This window comes from Panthera onca, chromosome A1, assembly GCF_046562875.1.
Source record: "Panthera onca isolate mPanOnc1 chromosome A1, mPanOnc1 haplotype 2, whole genome shotgun sequence".
Lineage (NCBI taxonomy): Eukaryota > Metazoa > Chordata > Mammalia > Carnivora > Felidae > Panthera > Panthera onca.
Genome location: NC_138339.1, coordinates 33,066,835 through 33,086,042, shown reverse-complemented (window position 1 = coordinate 33,086,042; position 19,208 = coordinate 33,066,835). Strand labels below are relative to the sequence as shown.

Below are 19,208 nucleotides of genomic sequence, written 5' to 3'. Positions count from 1 at the left end.
AGGGTCAGAGAGAGAGAGAATCCCAAACAGGCTCCGTGCTGTCAGCACAGAGCCTGATGTGGGGCTCAATCTCACAAACCATGAGATCAAGACCAGAGTTGAAATCAAGAGTTGCAGGCTTAACTGCCTGAGCCACCCAGGCACTCCTGTAGTTCCAATACAAATGTTAAGGTTATTTGTTCTAGTTCTGTGAAACATGCTGTCGGTATTTTGATAGGGATTTCATTAAGTCTGTAGATGACTTTGGGTAATGTGGACATTTTAACAATATTTGTTCTTCCAATCTATGAGGATGGAATAGCTTCCCGTTTGTGCTGTCTTCAATTTCTTTCATCAGTGTTACAGTTTTCAGAGGGCATGTCTTACATGTCCTTAGTTAAGTTTGTTCCTAGGTGTTTTATTATTTTTGGTGCAATTGTAAATGGAATTGTTTTCTTAATTTCTCTTTCTGTTACTTCATTATTAGTGTGTAGAAATGCAACAGATTTCTCTATACTGTTTTTGTGTCCTGTGACCTTACTGAATGCATTTACCATTTCTAGTAGTTTTTTGGTAGTCTTTAGGATTTTCTATGCATACCATCATGTCGTCTGCAAATAGTGAAAATTTTATTTCTTCCTTATCAATTTGGATGCCTTTTATTTCTTTCATTTGCCTGATTGCTGTGGCTAGGACTCTCAGTACTATGTTGAATAAAAGTGGTGAGGGTAGACATCCTTGTCTTGTTCCTGGTCTTAAGGGAAAACCTCTTAAGTTTTTTACCATTGAGTATGATGTTAGCTCTGGATTTTTCATGTTTAGGTATGTTTAGGTATGTTCCCTCTAAACCTACTTTATTGAGGGTTTTTATCATGAATGGATGTACTTTGTCAAATGCTTTTTCTGCATCTATTGAAAAGGTTTTCACCCTTTCATTGATGTGATATATCACATTCATTGATTTGTGAATATTGAACCACACTTGCATCCCAGGATCAATGCTTCATTATTTAACCAGGTTTGTGAAAGTATTGAAAAATGAATTTCAATTATTCTTACTTAATAAAAAGTATTTTTAGTATATTTTGGCCTTGACTTTTTAACTTAAATCATAAATATCAAGGGGCGCCTTGGTGGCTCAGTCGGTTGAGCGTCCGACTTCAGCTCAGGTCACGATCTTGCGATGCGTGAGTTCGAGCCCCGCGTCAGGCTCTGGGATGGCCCAGAGCCTGGAGCCTACTTCCGATTCTGTGTCTCCCTCTCTCTCTGCCCCTCCCCCGTTCATGCTCTGTCTCTCTCTGTCTCAAAAATAAATAAATGTTTAAAAAAAAATCATAAATATCAAAATCATTGAATTTACAAGCTGAAAATAACCTTAGATGCTATTGATTTTCAACCTAGAGAAAACATAAGCATAACCTAGAGAGCTTTTTCAAAGCACTTTTACCTATTCCCTACCCTGGCCTAAGCTGCAGAGTATATGTGAATGTGGAGGAAGGAGAGTATGTGTGTTAAAAAAAATTAAAAATAAATTTTAAAAATTCCCAGGCTAATAAAGACCACCTAGTATAAAAAAAATTTTGTAGTGTATTTTGTTATGCATTGTCCTCAGAAATTTTAAGATGTTTAGGATTCTCTCTTCCATATTAAATGGTCAGAAACCACTAGACTTACTGAACTTTTGAGACTGCTTTTTTATTATTTATCTTCTCCTTGTCTGATGTGATCATTTATTGCTCTTGGAATTATTTCTAACACCATTTCCCCCATCCTGTTTGGAACTCTCCTTCCCACCCAGTCCAATGGCTTGCTCCCTCATTCATTTCAGAACACTACTCAATGTTACCCTCTTAATGAAGACTTCCACCCGTTTAAATTGAAAATGCCCCAACCTACAGTGCTATTCTCTTTTCTTGTTTTCCTTCTGTCCATAGCACTTCTCACCATTGAAATACTATATATTTACATATTTAGCAAATTTATGTGCTTATTTAATGTTATTCCCCTGTCATTTCCCCCTGGTTGTGTGCACTACAAGGAAAGGGAGTTCAGTGTGTTCTGTTCACTGTTGTCTCCCCAGCACCTAGAAGAGTGCCTGACACATAATAGGGGTTCCATAAATATTTGTTGAAGAAGTGAATGGTTAAACTCAAAACTCCTATCTTTTCTGACTTTAGGGAATAACATCTATTTTAGGATACTGCGCTGAGACTCACTTGGATACTGTCTTAAAAGTTCTTAAGACATTCCAAGATCGGGAAAAGTTTTTCATGAATCGATGTAAGGTAAAAAGAACAACTTTCTGTCCCAAAGCTTTTGGTCACTGCAAGGGCAAACGACACTGATCCCATCACTGAACAGCCTCTTTCTGTCCCCAGGTCTGTAGTCCAGGTGAGAATTGCCTGAGCCCAGGCCCTGTAGCATGACCAGCTATCTGACAGATCTACTCCATTTTCTATCACTATTGCTGACTCGAAAGGTCCTAAGGAATTCTGTGTGTGCCTAGGTTTGTCCCTCTGCCAACTGTTCAGGCCTCCTGGTCAGTTTCCATTGTGTACACTCTGCTTCCCCTGAAGGAAAGAGATGTACTAAGTAAGAATTAACACACGCTTTCCCACAGGGACCTCTTTTTTAAAGCCTGATAGATCCACAGCACAGTTTGGGGTGTTTAAATTTGACCAAGCAAGGGTATCAGTTTTAGACTAATTTTCATCATCGCAGTCTCATTTCTTAATCCCTGTAGTGGTCCATAGAATTAGGAAACAACATGGAAGGAAGGCGACACCTTCCATCATAGTTTTTATGTCTCTCTTTCAGGGTATTTTTTCTGGGAAAAAGAGCCTCACCAAGACTGATGTCATGGTAATCTACGGAGCTGTGGCCCTCCATGCTCCTAAGGGTCAACTCCTCACCAGGCTTGATCAAGACATCGTATCCCAAGTCCTATTTCTTTATGGCCAGTGCTCTCAGGTAATGGCTAGCACAGGGCTGCCTGGATTTCTAGTCTGGGGTTCCCAAACCTTGGAGGGGCTCACCTCTTGGGAATATTCATCTTCAAAAGATACAGGCCAAAGGCAAGACAGGACCTGGTATATTTGGAAGATGAGAATGTAAGACAAAAAAAATTTTTTTTCATAACAAAACAGGGTCAGGTAATTTGTTTCTTTCCAAAACTTTGGGCAGTTCATGTCCCATGATACCTTCCTAGGTAAGTACCCATAGCAGTCTCCCTCGAATCAAACTTAAAATAATTACTCCAGTACCTCATTAGGGCATTACAGATTCATTACTTCCCTGCAATAGTCTCTGAAGTGTTACTAATGGTAGTTGTTCAACCTTTTACGTGGTATAGATAAACCACCTAAAACAGTGCCTCACAAATAGTAAGTGAAATACATGTATCTTTTCAAATTTTTTTAATGTTTATTCTTGAGAGAGAGGGGGACAGAACATGAGCAGGGAAGAGGCAGAGAGAGAGGGAGACAGAAGACCTGAGGCAGTCTCTGTGCTGTCAGTGCAGAGCCCGATGTGGGGCTCCAACTCATAGAACTGAACCGTGAGATCATGACCTGAGCCAAAGTCAGACACTCAACCGACTCAGCTACCCAGGCGCCCCACAATACATGTATCTTTAAGAGAATAAAAATATCATTAACCAATCTACGCAGTCTACATCATTAGGTACTATTTCACACGCACCCCAACACACACATTCATACCAATCCCCCCGGCTGTCGCTGATGCTCTTCAAACATGCCAGGAATATTCCTGCCTCAGAGCCACACATCTGAGTTGGAATTCATCTGATCATTTCTGTCCCCCATAGTACTTTTTATATCTTTAATAAAGTACTTTATATATATTGTCAATTTAGCCATTTTGCTAACTAGTGCCAGGTCAGCTACCTAAAAATCACCTTGGGATCAAGTTTGAAATACGGCTTCCCAGAACCATTTTTCAGGGAGATTGATTCAGTAGATCTGGGGTGGAGTCTGACAGCTGTAATTTTAAAAGGTTTATAAATGATTCTTATCCACAGCCAAGTTTCAGAAGCTTCTGCCGATTACGTGCACATCTGCTCCCACATCAGACTGTCAGCACCTTGATGTTAGGGATGGTACCTTATGCTGTCTTACCTCCTCTTCTGTGCTCTCCACACACCACCTGCTTGATAAATCTGTACTCTTGATATTTATTCATGTGTGTGTGTGATAAAAATGGAATCACAGGGAACTCATGATATCACAGATATAAGTATACGCCAGTGAAAGGGATTAGGGCAGTGATCCTCACCCTTCAGTTGCATGACAATTACCTGGAGAGATTGTTAAAAATAGAGATCTCTAATGAATCACAGCCTTTAGGGATGGATCTATGAATCTGTATTTTTGCCGTGCTCCTGAAAAGGTGATTCTGATGCACTCAAAATTTGAAAAGCAATGATGAAAACCAAAAATATGATTTAAAAAAAGATGTTTTCTGGGGCACCTGGGTGGCTCAGTTGGTTGGGCATCCGACTTCGGCTCAGGTCATGATCTCACGGTTCATGAGTTCAAGCCCCACATAGGCTTCTGTGCTGACAGCTCAGAGCCTGAAGCCTGCTTCAGGTTCTGTGTCTCTCTCTCTTCTCTCTCCCCACTCATACTCTGTCTCTCTCTCAAAAATAAATAAACATTAAAAAAAATTTTTTGAAGATGTTTTCTGTTACATTAATTTTTAGTCAGTCATTGAGGAAAATTAGGATAAAAATAAAAGAGGAAAAGAGATAAAGATGTTTTAGATAATGATGACTGTACATTTTCAAGGTACAGTCAGTTCTGCTGTAACACAGCATAGAACAACATAGTACAAAAAACCACAGGATTGTGGGGGAAATGGGGTAAGGGGCACAACATTCAAAACCCCATCAATGACACAGAAAAAAATAGGAACCTAATTTTTAAAACCATTTAAGAAAAAAAAAACATTTAAGAAATATCTAAGTACTATAAAAAAAATTATGTCACTTTTCCTTTAAAAACACATGAATTCAATTGTGAAAGTTGTGAGTTATTATGAAATGGTGGTATAAAGAAGGGTCGTTTGAAATCAGCCGGACAGCTAGAATGCCAGATTTGTATGGGAAGCAGCTCTTACCATGGTAAACTGAGGCAGCTGGCGTGTTTGAGGTGTTGTGTGAGTATTCCTATGCGGTTCAATTCAGCTAGTTCACCTTTTGCTGTCATGGACCAAACTGTGCATAAGCAAACACAAAATTCAGAATATACCAGAAGTATTTACTCACATATCAATTTCACTGGAACAAAATTGCATTTTCAATGCAAGCATCATAGCAGAACTGACTATACCTCCTTCCAAAGTCAGCTCCCCTATTACTTTCATTCTATAGCTTTTCGCTGGTCTTTCTGCCAACAGCCTCTATCCTTTTTCTTACGAAAATCTGGTAGAGTCTCTTTAAATTGTGAGGCTTGAAACCCAAACGCCTGATATCTTTATGCTGCGTTCTGTATATTAGACTCACCTGGGGAAAATGTCTGCCAATGTACAGGACCTCACTTTGGAAATAGGGGAGGGAGTGAACAGCACCCAACTCCTTGGCAAGACTCCGTGTCCTGCTTCACTCTTGTTTTCAGATTGGTGGGTGGGTCTTTTTGCTGGTGTAAGGGAACTCTCTAACTGCGGCTCTATATCTGCTTTTGCCTTTGGTTTTCAGGTTCTGGGCATGTCTGTGATGAATAAGGTATGCAATATATTTGATATGTTTGAATACAAATACATTTGAATACCAAGTAGGCTCCCTGGAAATGCAGGAAGCATATATGTCCTCTTGATTTGATTCCAAAGGAAAGGATCCCAATATATAACTAATTAATCCAATTCTGAAGCCAGGATCCCTGAGCTTAATCTACGACAAAACATAGAGCTATATTTGGTTACAGGTGGTTTGAAAGTTAGACTGCAAACTAGAACAGTATTTTTAGAACTATGGGCTGTGACCCACCAGTAGACTATGATTTCAATGTAATAGATTTAATAGACCGCACCAGCAAATTTTTTAATGAAATAAAAGAAATAGAAGAGAACATTGTACATAGCAATAAGTATCATAAAACTTTTATTTCAGTTATTATAAACATTATATTTAGATAGATAGATAGATAGATAGATAGATAGAATGTAAGTACAGAATGGAATTGTAAACTGTTTCCTACTGTGTGGTTTATGGTCCAAAAAGTTTAAAAGCCACTGCCTTATAGAACCTCAATCTATGGGGGGTGGGGGGTAGGGGTGGAAGGAGTAGAAATTGACCTTTGTTTTTTCAATTTCCCTGCAACTTTGATCCTAAACTGAGGTAGAGAAAGAAAAAGAAACAGATTCTCACTTCTGTCTGGGCACATAGTTCAACCCTAAGTCAAGAACTGGGTTTATAGAACCAGGTGTGGTACCCAAGACTTTGGCTTGCACTGTGAATCCTTCCGTTTTTAGGACATGGATCTGCAAATGAGTTTCACAAGAAGTATCACTGAGATTGGCATTGCTGTCCAAGATGCTGAGGATCAGGGGTTCAAGTTCTCCTATAAGGAGGTGCTACTGGGTTACATGCTGGTGAGTGGGCAGAGAGGACATGGGCAAGGCCATGAAAAGTCTGTTACCAAGAGCACAGAGCTGTCTTTTTTTAGTGGGTAAAACTTGCCAGTCCCAGGGAACAAACAGATCTCTGCCATATTTTGGACCATGGGCACCCAGTGGTCCAATGGGATTGCAGCTGCATGTGGAAACTCCCCTTTCTAAAATATTTCACCTCCTTGTTTGTGTTACAGGACTTCATCAGGGATGAGCCCCTGGATTCCTTAGCTAGCCCTGTTCGGTGGAAAGCTTTAATCGCCATTAGATACCTCAGGTAGAGAATTTTAGAGAATTTTTCTTGCTCTCATTGAGAAAAATATTTCCTTCCCAATATCCTCCTTCAGATCAACTAACTTCTCAGTCAGTGGATACACCAGTGCACCCTTCCCAAAGTGAACACAGCTCATCGATGGGCTATTTCAAATTGGGGCTTCTCCCTCTTTTCAGACTTACAGAACTGACTAAGAGCCTGACCATTTGATAACCAAGAGGGAGAAAGAGCCACTTAGAGGAGTCAGACTTATTGATACATAAGGATTGAAGTTTTGGTGCAAAAGGAAATTTCTTTTCCTAGACTTTGGTCTGTAGGCAAATTTTAATATTCCCATTAAAAACTTATGAAGCCCTGGGGCACCTGGGTGTCTCAGTCGGTTAAGTGTCTGACTTCAGCTCAGGTCATGATCTCAAGGTTCATGAGTTTGAGTCCCACGTGGGGGCTCAGTGCTGACAGCTCAGAGCCTGGAGCCTGCTATGGATTCTGTGTCTCCCTCTCTCTGCCCCTCCCCTACTCATGCTCTGTCTCTCTCTCACACAAAAATAAACATTAAAAAAAAACTGACGAAAGCCCTAATCATATTTTAGTTGGTTAGTAGAAATAAACCTAAAGAAGAAAATAATTTTAATCAAAATTTTATTTTATTTTATTTTTAAATTCTTTTTTTAACGTTTATTTATTTTTGAGACAGGGAGAGACAGAGCATGAACAGGGGAGGGTCAGAGAGAGGGAGACACAGAATCTGAAACAGGCTCCAGGCTCTGAGCTGTCAGCACAGAGCCCGACGCGGGGCTCGAACTCACGGACCGCGAGATCAGGACCTGAGCCGAGGTCGGCGGCTTAATGGACTGAGCCACCCAGGCGCCCCTTAATCAAGATTTTAAAATAATATTTTCCCCCTGCAGTAAAGAAATACAAATTCATTGTTAAATTTTAGAAACTATAGAAAGTTTTTAAAAATAATAAAAACTTTGGGCTCCCAGGTGGCTCAGTCAGTTGAGCAGCCGACTTCAGCTCAGGTCAGGATCTCACAAGTTTGTGAGTTTGAGCCCCGCATCGAGCTCTCTGCTGTCAGCACAGGGCCCACTTCAGATCCTGGATCCTCTGTCCCCCTCTCTCTCTGCCCCTCCTCAGCTTGTGCTCTCTTTCTCTCTAAAATAAATAAACCTTTAAAAATAATAATAATAATAATAATTGCCCCCTATTTTCAACATTTTGGTATGTGTTCTTCAATTCATTATACCCTATTCTTCATTTTAAGTAGAGTTGAGATCATGCTCTACATACGATCGTGCATCCTGTCTTTCCTTATTTCACCTTACATATTCCCATGTTATTACCATTCTTTACAAACATTGTTCTTTTTTCATTGTTTTTAAAAAATATTTTAATTGTGAGGGGTGCCTGGGTGGCTCAGTTGGTTGAGCAACCGATTTCGGCTCGGGTCATGATCTCACAGTTTGTGAGTTCGAGCCCTGCATTGGACTCCGGGCTGTCAGTTCAGAGACCGCTTCAGATCTTCTGTCTCCCTCTCTCTCTGCTCCTCACCACATTGTGTGTGTGTGTGTGTGTCTCTCTCTATCAAAAATAAATAAGCATAAAAAATGTGTTTAAAAAATATTTTAATTGTTGTAAAATACCCCAAAAATGTACCATCTTAACTATTTTTTAAGTGCATAGTGCAGCAGTGTTAAGTATAATCATATTGTTGTGAAATCAACCTCAAGAATTCTTTTCATCTTGCAAAACTGAAGCTCTATACACATTAAACAACTCCCTGTTCCCTCTTCCCACCAGAGCTGGCAAACACCATTCTACCTTCTGTCTCTATGAACTATGTATTTTAGGTACCTCATATAATGGGATCATGCAGTATTTGTCTTCTTGTGCCTTTCTTATTTCACTAGAATAATGTCCATCCATATGATAACCTGTGTCAAAATTTCATTCCTTTTTAAGGCTGAATAATATTCCATTTAATATATACACCATATTTTGTTAATCCATTCACCCAATGGATGCTTGGGTTGTGTTCATGGTTTGATTCTTGTGAATAATTCCACTAACAAACATGGGTGCCTAAATATCTTTTCCAGTCCTTGCTTTTAATTCTTTTGCGTATACACATAAAAGTAGGATTGCTGGATCATACGAGAATTCTATTTTTAATTGTTTAAGGAAGCACCATACTGTTTTCTGTAGCAATGGCACCATTTCACGCTCCCATCAACAGTGCATAAGGGTTCTAATTTTTCCATATTTTTGCCAATACTTGTCATTTTCTGGTTTATTTTTAATAGCAGCCATCCTTAGAATCTCATTGTGGTTTTGAGTTGCATTTCTCTAATGATTTAGCAACTTTCAGCATCTTTTCATATGCTCATTACCTATCTTTATATCTTCTTTGGAAAAATGTTTACTTCTTTTGTCCATTTTTGTAATTGATTCTTTGTTTTTTGTTGTTGAGTTGTCAAGAGTTCTTTGTATATTGTGGTTATAAGCTCCTTACCAGATATGTGATTTGTAAATATTTTCTCCCATTCCATAGATTGTCTTTTTACTGTATTAATTGTGTCCTTTGATGCACAGAAGCTTTAATTTTTGTCTATTGTCTATTTTCCATTTGTCTATTTTCCCTTTTGTTATCTGTGCTTTTAGTGTCATATCCAAGAAATCATTGCCAAATCCAATATCATTAAGCTTTCTCTCAAAGTTTTCTTCCAGGAGTTGAAGAGTTTTAGCTCATACATTTAGGTGTTTGGTCCATTTTGCCTTGATTTTTGTGTATGGAATAAGGTAAGGGTCCCAACTTCATTTGTTGTATGTGGATATCCAGTTTTCCCAACACTATTGAAAAGACTTTCCTTTCCCTCACTGAATGGTCTTGGACCCTTGTGACCATGTATCCCAGAGTTTATTCCAGGGCTCTCTATTCCATTAGTCTATATATGTCTGTCTCTTTATGCCAGAACCACACTGTTTTGATTACTGTGGTTTTTGTAATAATCTTTGAAACCAGGAAGTGTGAGAACTCCAACTTTGTCCTTTTTCAAGATTATTTTGACTATTTGGGGTCCCTTGAGATTTCATATGAATTTTAGGATGGATTTTCCATTTCTACAAAAACTGGGATTTTGATGGAGATTACATTAAATCTATAATCTGCTTTGGGTAGTATGGATATCCTAACAAAAGTAAGCGCCCAAATCAATGAACATGGGATGTTTTTCCATTTATTTGTGTCTTTTTTAATTTCCTTTAGCAACCTTTTGTGGTTTTCAGTGTACAAGTCTTTCGCTCCCTTGGTTAAATATTTTATTCTTTTTGATGCTATTGTAAATGGAATTGTTAATTTCCTTTTTGATTATTCATTGTTAATGTAGTAACACAACTGATTGGTATGTATTGATTTTGTATTCTACACCATTGTTGAATTTGTTTTATTCTAATAATTTTTTTGTGAATGTTGAGGTTTTCTAATTTTTTTTTACTGTTTATTTATTTTTGAGAGACAGAGAGAGATAGAGCACAAGCAGGAGAAGGTCAGAGAGAGAGAGGGAGACAGAGAAGCCAAAGCAGGCTCCAGGCTCTGAGCTGTCAGCACAGAGCCCAATGCAGGGCTCGAACTCACAAACTGCGAGATCATGACCTGAGCCGAAGTTGGACGCTTAACCAACTAGGGTGCCACCCAGGCACCCTAGGGTTTTCTATATATAAGATCATATCTTCTGCAAACAGAGATAATTTTGCTTCTTCTTTCCAATCTACATGGCTTTTATTTCTTTTTATTGCCTAATAGCTCTGGCTGGCACTTTCAGTATTATGTTAAATAAAAGTGGCAAAAGCAAGCATCCTTATCTTGTCCCTGATCTTAGATTTTCCTCTAAATATCAGAGGAAAAGTTTACAGTCTTTCACCATTAACATGATATTAGCTGTAGCCTTTTCATATATAGCCTTTATTATGTTGAGGTAACAAACAGCATTTTTAATGGCTGTTTAATGACTTACTGTATAGATATATCTCATATTATTTAATCAACCTACTCTTGCTATAGTTAATTGTCAGTTTTTAAAACTATAAATAGGGGCGCCTGGGTGGCTCAGCTGGTTGAGCATCGGACTTCAGGTCATGATCTCACGGATTGTGAGTTCGACCCCCGCGTTGGGCTCTGTGCTGACAGCTCAGAGCCTGGAGCCTGCTTTGGATTCTATGTCCCTCTCTCGCTCTGCCCCTCCCCTGCTCATGCTCTGTCTCTCTGTCTCTCTGTCTCTCTCTCTCTCAAGAATAAATAAAACATTAAAAAATAAAAACTATAAATAATATTTTGGTGAACACTTTATGCAAAAAGTGCTCTCTGAACTTTTAATTATAAAAGTTGACAATTTAGTTCAATAAATAGTATTCAATGTCATGCATGTACCAGGCATTGAGCTAGATTCAAAAAAGATAACCATTAACAAAATATGGCCTTGTATACTGGGGAAAATAGATGCAAAAACATACCCACACAATCTCCTAAACTGTAGCAAGAAGCAACTAAGAGAAGGCACAGGTTGCCATGTTTCCAAAGATACGTGAAGTTTGAAGAAAGCTCAGATAAATAAATGTGGAAGATAAACTAAAAGTTAGCTAGGCACTAAAATAATGTCGTCAAGTAGAAATATAATGCAAGTCACATATGTCACTTAAAATTTTCTGGCAGCCACTTTTTAAAAGAGTGAAAAGAAACATTAATTTTAATAATTTTACTTAATCCGATATATTCAGTATATTATCATTTCAACGTGTATTTGATATTTAACAAATGTAATGAGATAATTTACATGATTTTTCATACAAAATCTTCAAAATCCAGTGTGCTTTAGAATTACAGCATGTCTTAATTTAGTCTAGCCACAACTCAGGTATTGGAAAGCTGCCTGTCGCTAGAGATTACCCTCATTTGGACAGCACACTTATAGAACTGGCAAACCAATCTCTAATGACTGAAAACCAATCGGTTTTCAGGGGCTAGAGTGAAGGAAGAGATGAACTGTAAAGGGGCATAAGGAAAAATCTAGGTGTTCTATATTGATTATAGTGGTGGTTTCATGGGTGCAAAACCCATTTAATTACACACTTTTAACTGGATGCAGCTTGTTGTGCATAAATTTTGCCTCAATAAGTTGATTTTTTTTTAAGTCAGCCAGACAATAAAGATGAAAAGACTGTTCAACATATTTAACACTTTCAATTGACCTGCCCCAGCTGGTACTGACTTTTATTCCCCTGTGAGAGAACCAATTTCACCCTGCCCCAACCGTGTCATCATTTTCAATTTCTTTGCTAATTTGGTAGCTGACAAGTGGCATTTTATTGTCTTGATTTACATTTATTAAATAATAAATGGGGATTTTCGTGTTTATTGAACATTTACATTTTTCCACGTTATGTCTAGGCTCATACCTTCGTGATGTTTATAGTAAATACCTGAAAGAAAGAAAGAAGGGAATGAAGGAAGGAAGAGAGGTAGAATAGAAAGGAGGGAGGAAGGGAGGGGGAAGGAAGGATGATTACAATGTCATTACTATAGGTACATTCATGAGTACCTATAGTATGTGTGACACCAGTTATAACCTGAGAAGACATATGAAATGGATAAAAATCACTGCTCCAAATTTAGAATTCCCCCCACCCAACACACACACACACACACACACACACACACAACCCATGAGCACTAGAAAAAACAAGTGGGTTAACGTTATCACAGATCATATAATAAAGGATTAAATACCACAGAGCTAGGGATGATTTGTTCATCACTCTAATAAATTAGAAATGAGGCATGTTGACTATGCACACCAGTACAGTCTGATTCCATGTGCCCAACCTCTCCCTGCTTCTGTCACCACCTCCTTCAACATTCCAGCACGTCGGCAAACGTATCTGACCCCTTCAGGTATGGTTGGCAGTTCTTGGGTACTCTTCCGGGCTATGTTTTGTTTGTCATCCTAACGTCCATCCCTCTACATGGTTCTCGTTTCAGCAAACTGAAGCCTCAGCTCTCACTAAATGACCATCTCAATATTCTTGAAGAGACTATTCGGAGGCTGCTTCCCCTTCCACCTCTGGAAAAACTCAAAGATGAAGGCGAAACAGATAAGGACAAGGAGCACATCAATGTACGTGGGGGTGAGGCCTGAGTAAAATCAAGAACTACAGTGGGACTCTACTCTCCCACTGGAGCCTGACACTCATGCTCACTTTGGATTTCAGTTTCTCTACGAACGATCCATGGATGCTCTGGGAAGGCTGCTGAGGACCATGATGTGGGATAATGTGAAAGCGGAGGACTGTCAAGAAATGTTCAATGTGAGTAGGGCCACTGCTCAAACTGATTCCCACATCCCCTCATCTGTGCTGCAAGGTGACACTCCAGACTCTACCTCATCCTCTTCCCAGGGAGATGTCCAGCCTGACCCATTTAACCCACCACATAGGGCCAGTCCTCTTAAAATTGTTTGTGGGATGGGGCGCCTGGGTGGCTTGGTCGGTTAAGCGTCCGACTTTGGCTCAGGTCATGATCTCACCGCCCGTGAGTTCGAGCCCCGCGTCAGGCTCTGTGCTGACCGCTCAGAGCCCGGAGCCTGTTTCAGATTCTGTGTCTCCCTCTCTCTCTGACCCTCCCCCATTCATGCTCTGTCTCTCTCTGTCTCAAAAAATAAAAACATTAAAAAAAAATTTAAAAAAAAATTGTTTGTGGGAGGTGAGCACCGTTACAGAAGAGGCAGAGACAGCAGGAGCCAGAGAATGAGAATGAGTGAATATGAGGAGTGCTAAGGAAAGGACATTTATTCTTTGACCAACAGCTTCTCCGAATGTGGCTTGTTTCACAAAAAGACTGGGAAAGAGAAAGAGCCTTCCAGATCACCGCACAAGTGCTGACAAATGATGTGGAGGTAAGTAATCCCCAGCAGTGAATAGATTTCATCCTTTGCTGACAGTAGGGATCAGCTGAGGCCTCTGAAATCCCAAACTTGTACATGATGGATCTCCAGTTCCAGAATGGAGTGCTTTCCAGAGAAGCACCTGAGAGGTGTCGCCCGACCCCAGAGTGAGGCAAGGACACTAGGATTAAACTATCTGGCTGCCTTTACATGCTTGCCGGCTCACTTTTCCACTGCCCTTAAAGGGAAAGTCCAAGATTCAATTTCATTCTAAGGACCTTTAGGGGAAAATAAGGGACTTCATCTCCAGTGTTGTTGGGAATATCCTGGGATGTCAAGCCTCCCCATCACCTTGCGCCCCATCTCCTTTATCCTCCAGGCTCCAGAACACTTTAAGATCGGCTCACTCCTCGGCCTCCTGGCTCCTCACTCCTGTGACACCCTGCCCACCATCCGTCAAGCAGCTGCCAGCTCCACGATTGGTCTGTTCTGTATAAAAGGTGAGGGAAAGATGAGAAACCCACAAATGAAGAGCAGATACCTGTTTTCTTTTGTTCTCAGTTTTCCTCTTTGTTCATCGATGTCTCTCTGTCCCTCTCTTTCCGCTGTTCAGTCGTTTCTGCATTCTAATGCATTAATTATGTCTAGGATTTGTCTCTCTTTTGGATCTTTTTTCCCCAATGGCTCTGTTTTTTGCTATTTTTAGAAATAAAGATAATGACACAGATGCATTATAAAGGTCCATTGGGGTAGGTGAAAATGTTTTGAGAGTGTCCAGTTTAAATCACTGAGCACTTAGGCGTATTAGCAATGCTTCTTCTATCACAAGGTTTTCTTCAGGAAGAAATAGCACTATTACTAAAGTTCTCTAAGAGAGACAACTTTGTGGAGGTTTTTCCAGCTTCCAGAACAGAAACTCTGCTCTCCAAGTGCATGTGGAGTGTCAATATCAGGAAACGTAAGGAATTTTAAAACCTCAATCTCGGGCTGAAACCAACAAGCAGAGCCTCAGGTCCAGGTTCAACCAGCAGTGGCTTCACAGAGGATGGCCTTGCACTGCACATGCGCAGTTCTGTACAGCCCAGGCGCAGCCAGGACCATGGGTCTAAGTTTTTATTATTTTTTTAAATTTACATCCAAATTAGGTAGCATATAATGCAACAGTGATTTCAGGAGTGTATTCCTTAGTGCCCCTTACCCATTTAGCCCATCCCCCCTCCCACAAAAAATCATATGACAAAAAGATGAACATAAGGGAAGGGAAACAAAAATAATATAAAAACCGGGAGGGGGACAAAACAGAAGAGATTCATAACTATGGAGAACAAACTGAGGGTTACTTGTGGGGTTGTGGGTCTAAGTTTTAATGCCATCTCACACCTGTGTTCCACTCCTCTTTCTTTTAAGTACTCAGAAAATGTTTATTAAGCACTTTCCATGTTTCAAGCATTTTCTGATGCTGGAGACACAGAGATACTACAACTATAAAATTCACATAAAAAATGTGTTAAAACTAAAAGGTGGGATTTGGCTTGGGGGAGGAGGGGTGGTTAGTCAGTGGAGAAGAAAAAATAATGTTCAACAGAGTCATACTAGGTATGAAAGTCCCTTGGGGTATGGGAAGATAATTCACTAAGGATATATGCTTGTACCAAGCCACAAAATAAAAAATGAGTTAAGGAGGTAAGAACTAAGAGGCCATCCCAGGAAGAGAAGAAACGTACCAGAGAGGAACCTCGTAGGAAGATAGGAATTTCAACTCTATTATTGTTCTACCTATTCTTCCTTTAGGGTACTTTATTTTCCTGAAACATGCAAAATTCAGGTTCTCAAGTACTCTTTGTTAATAAAAAAAAATCCCATACTTCATTATTTACTTTAACTCTTTTCCTCAATGGATTGAATAAGCATGGCAGAGAGAGGGAATATGATTATGAAACACCCGTTGAATACAAGTAACAAGTGTGAAGCTAAATTAAATACCCATTTAATAATCAGTTTTGAGATGAAGAGACCTGAAGTTAAGAAACATAGCCATCCGCCATGCGCCTGGATGGCTCAGTTGGCTAAGTGTATGACTCTTGATTTCGGCTCAGGTTATGATCTCATGGTTCATGGGATCAAGCCCCACATTGGGCTCTGCACTGACAGTGGGGAGCCTGCTTGGGATTCTCTCTCCCTCGCTTTCTGCCCCTCTCATTCTCTCTCTCTCTCTCTCCAAAAATAAACTTCAAAAAAAGAAAGAAATGTACCCATTCCAGCAAGTAGTGGAGCTGGGCTGTGAGCTCAGGTCTGTCTGACTCCAAAGTCCATGTGTGTTCTGTTGGGCTGGGATGCCCGCCACAAAATGGTTTAGATGGTAGTTTCCACAATTACTATACATTCAAACAACAAGCAGAAAATCGTTACTGCTTAGGTCTGGGTTTATAAATTGATTCCAACAATCATTTACAGAGTTGCTGATGTTTTTATTGCAATAGTTACCTTTCCATTTTCCCCAAAGTGGCTCACTGCAAAATGGAACCTCAACAGAGAGAGCAGCATAGCAGAGTAGTCAGAGCCTAGGCACCAATGTCAGACAGACCAGGGTTCAAATTCTGACTCTGCTATTTTTAGTCGCTAGATAACCATGGCCAAATGACTTTATACCTTTCTGTCTCATCTTTCTCATCTGCAAAAACAGGAGTGTCTACCTCAGATGATGTTTATGAGTAATAGATGAGATCATTGTATGCAGAGTATTTAGCATGGTACTAAACCACCTGTACGTGTTTGCTTTTACGCCTGCCCTTTCAATATGGCCAACCTCTTCAACCCCATCAGGTCTTTAAATTCTTGCATATGTCCCCCCTTGTGGATTTTAGGCATTCACCCAGAGGTGGAAAGACTGCAGGATTTGCAGGAAGGGCTGCAGTGTGATGATGTACAGGTCCAGATCAAGATTTCTTCTAAAATAGCAAAGGTAATAGATATGGAGGACTGGCCAAGGGATGTAAAGATAGTTCTGGGTTGATTTCCAAATGAGTAAGCTGTGTATGCCCCACCACAAAGGAGAGCAGTGGTCTAGCCATTCTCTTAGGCTATCATGCATTAACCCTGGGTGCATGTGCCCTGTCAACACCTGCTGCTTATATTTCATTCTCTGAGAAATATTGTGAACCAAGATTCTTCAGGGTAAGGGAGGCAGTGGAGTGGAGTAGAAGAAACAAGAGCTTTGGAGTCTATTGAACGCATTCTGTGTGCACTGCTTGAAACCCATTCTCCTCATCTTAAAAAGAAATGCATAACCTACCTCTCAGAGTTGTTTTGAGAATTGGTCAATGAATTCATTCGTTTATTTAATCATTTATGCATTCGCCTACTATGTTCTGTGCACCTATCATATGCCAGACTTTGTTCTATAGACTTTGTGCACCTATCATATGCCAGACTTTTATTCTAGCTCTAAGAATAGAAAAAGACAAAATGCCTGCCCTGGATGACCTTGTATCCTGGTGGATGGAGTCAGCCAAATAAATATGTCAGGTAGTGATAATTGAGAAAAATATAGTCAAGTAAGGGAATAGAGAGTAAGGGAGGGGAAATTTCTTAGAAAAGGCCACTGTGAAGGGGAGACCATGAAGACTGAGGGAAAAGAACATTCCAGGCAGAGGAGAAAGCAAGTACAGAGGCCCTGAAGTAGAGAAATAAGGAGGTAGTGAGATCCAAGAGATAGCTCAGGAATGATTCAATTGCCTTCCAGGTCTTGTTAAAGACTTTGACTTTTTTTTTTTTAGTTTATTTACTTATTTTGAGAGAGATAGAGACAGCACAAGTTGGGGAGGGGCAGAGAAAGAGAGAGGGAGACAGAGAAACTCAAGCAGACTCTGCACTGACAATGCAGACGTGGGGCTCAAACTCACGAACCTTGAGATCATGACCTGAGCCAAAACCAAGAGTCAGATGCTTAACCAACTGAGCCACCCAGATGCTCCAAAGACTTTGACTTTTTCTCCAGTTGGAAATAAAAGCCAGCACAGGGTTTTGAGCATAAGTTGAAGCACTATGTCCAATTGTGCCAGATATGAGATGCACAAGGGCTCTTCATGTGAGGCAGCATCATTCCTAATGTAAACATTGTAGATATTTATGTATTTTAAGGTAGTTATCCACAGATGGCAGTAAAAGGTCCAACAAAATCAGTCATTATGTCCATATATTTACAGAGAGAAGTGAACTGTCTTGAGGACAGGTGTCTTTTCCTAATTTGCACAAGCCCTGTATGGGCTAGGTGTGTTCCTGCAAGAAGGAACATGATCAGACTTCTATTTCAGAGGGTCATCTGGCTGCTGTGTTCATACTACAATACAGGCCAGCAGGAGTGAAGTTAATGAGGTCAGTTTGGAGGAAACTACAAGGAGGTGGCTTGGACTAAAGTGACAGCAGCAGAGACAACAAGAAAGTGTCCAGAATAAGGGAGAGAGGCCAGTTGAGGGGCACGGAGGAAACATAGGTCAAATGCCTAAGAAAGTGTCTGATGCATGATAAGTACCCAAAAACATGAGTTCCCCTCCTTCCTTTCTTGCTAAACCATCATCCATACCAATATGAGGAAAAAACAGATAACCATTGAGTTTGGAGCCCAAGCAGGTATTTGGTGTTACATAGAACAGATGCGGCAGTCTGGTCCCTTGATCTTGGAACAAAAATGACTCAGAAACTGGTTGAGACATGCAACTATTCATGAAAAGGGACTCATTTCCTTTCAAGAACATTACTATTAAATATCAATCATCAGGTCACTTAATGCAGAGGGAAGTCAGTTGTAAATAGTAATGTTTTCATACCTACAAACTCATAATCACAACCATCTTGCTTGGTTAAAGCCCCAGACAATGTTCCTGGAATTCATTCAAACTGCTAACTTTTCACCTGCCAGCCTGCATTTTCATTAGGACTCATGCACGCATGCATATGTGTTCACACACACACACACACACACACACGCACACGCACACTCATACTCACACACTGCTATCACCCATTCTGTATAGTTCTTGTACTTAGAGACCAAATTGCAAAGTTTTTATTTTCTAGAACTTTTGACCACTCTTAATTTTGAAACATGAAAGAGTAAAAGACAGGGATCATAACAATTCATACTTTTATGGAAACTGTGAGACACCTGTTATTCAGCATGGCACTTAGTACCTGGTGATAGACTTTCCTAAATTCCCAAGCCTTAGCTATTCTTTGGCATACCCCAGACATATTTCTGTGATATATGAAATGTATGCTGAAGTAATTTATATCATATAAATTGTTATACAAAATTTATACATTATTTTTCCCTTGTGGAGTACACTATAAGTTTGGAGAAGAAATTGCCTCAGGAGGCTTGGGATTCAATAAATATA

General features: G+C 39.9%; 1 protein-coding gene across 3 annotated transcripts in view; it reads left to right on the top strand.

The window, feature by feature from the left end:
* MROH2B (maestro heat like repeat family member 2B) overlaps positions 1–19,208 on the top strand; it is a 72,428-nt gene that overhangs the window by 38,895 nt on the left and 14,325 nt on the right. For all 3 annotated transcript variants that reach the window (XM_060637652.3, XM_060637648.3, XM_060637650.3), the window contains 10 exons: positions 2,157–2,264; positions 2,797–2,949; positions 5,693–5,719; positions 6,466–6,585; positions 6,801–6,880; positions 12,912–13,047; positions 13,142–13,237; positions 13,735–13,824; positions 14,192–14,312; positions 16,677–16,774. In XM_060637652.3, coding sequence (XP_060493635.3) covers positions 2,157–2,264; positions 2,797–2,949; positions 5,693–5,719; positions 6,466–6,585; positions 6,801–6,880; positions 12,912–13,047; positions 13,142–13,237; positions 13,735–13,824; positions 14,192–14,312; positions 16,677–16,774 — 1,029 coding nt within the window. The remainder of the gene's footprint in view (positions 1–2,156; positions 2,265–2,796; positions 2,950–5,692; positions 5,720–6,465; positions 6,586–6,800; positions 6,881–12,911; positions 13,048–13,141; positions 13,238–13,734; positions 13,825–14,191; positions 14,313–16,676; positions 16,775–19,208) is intronic.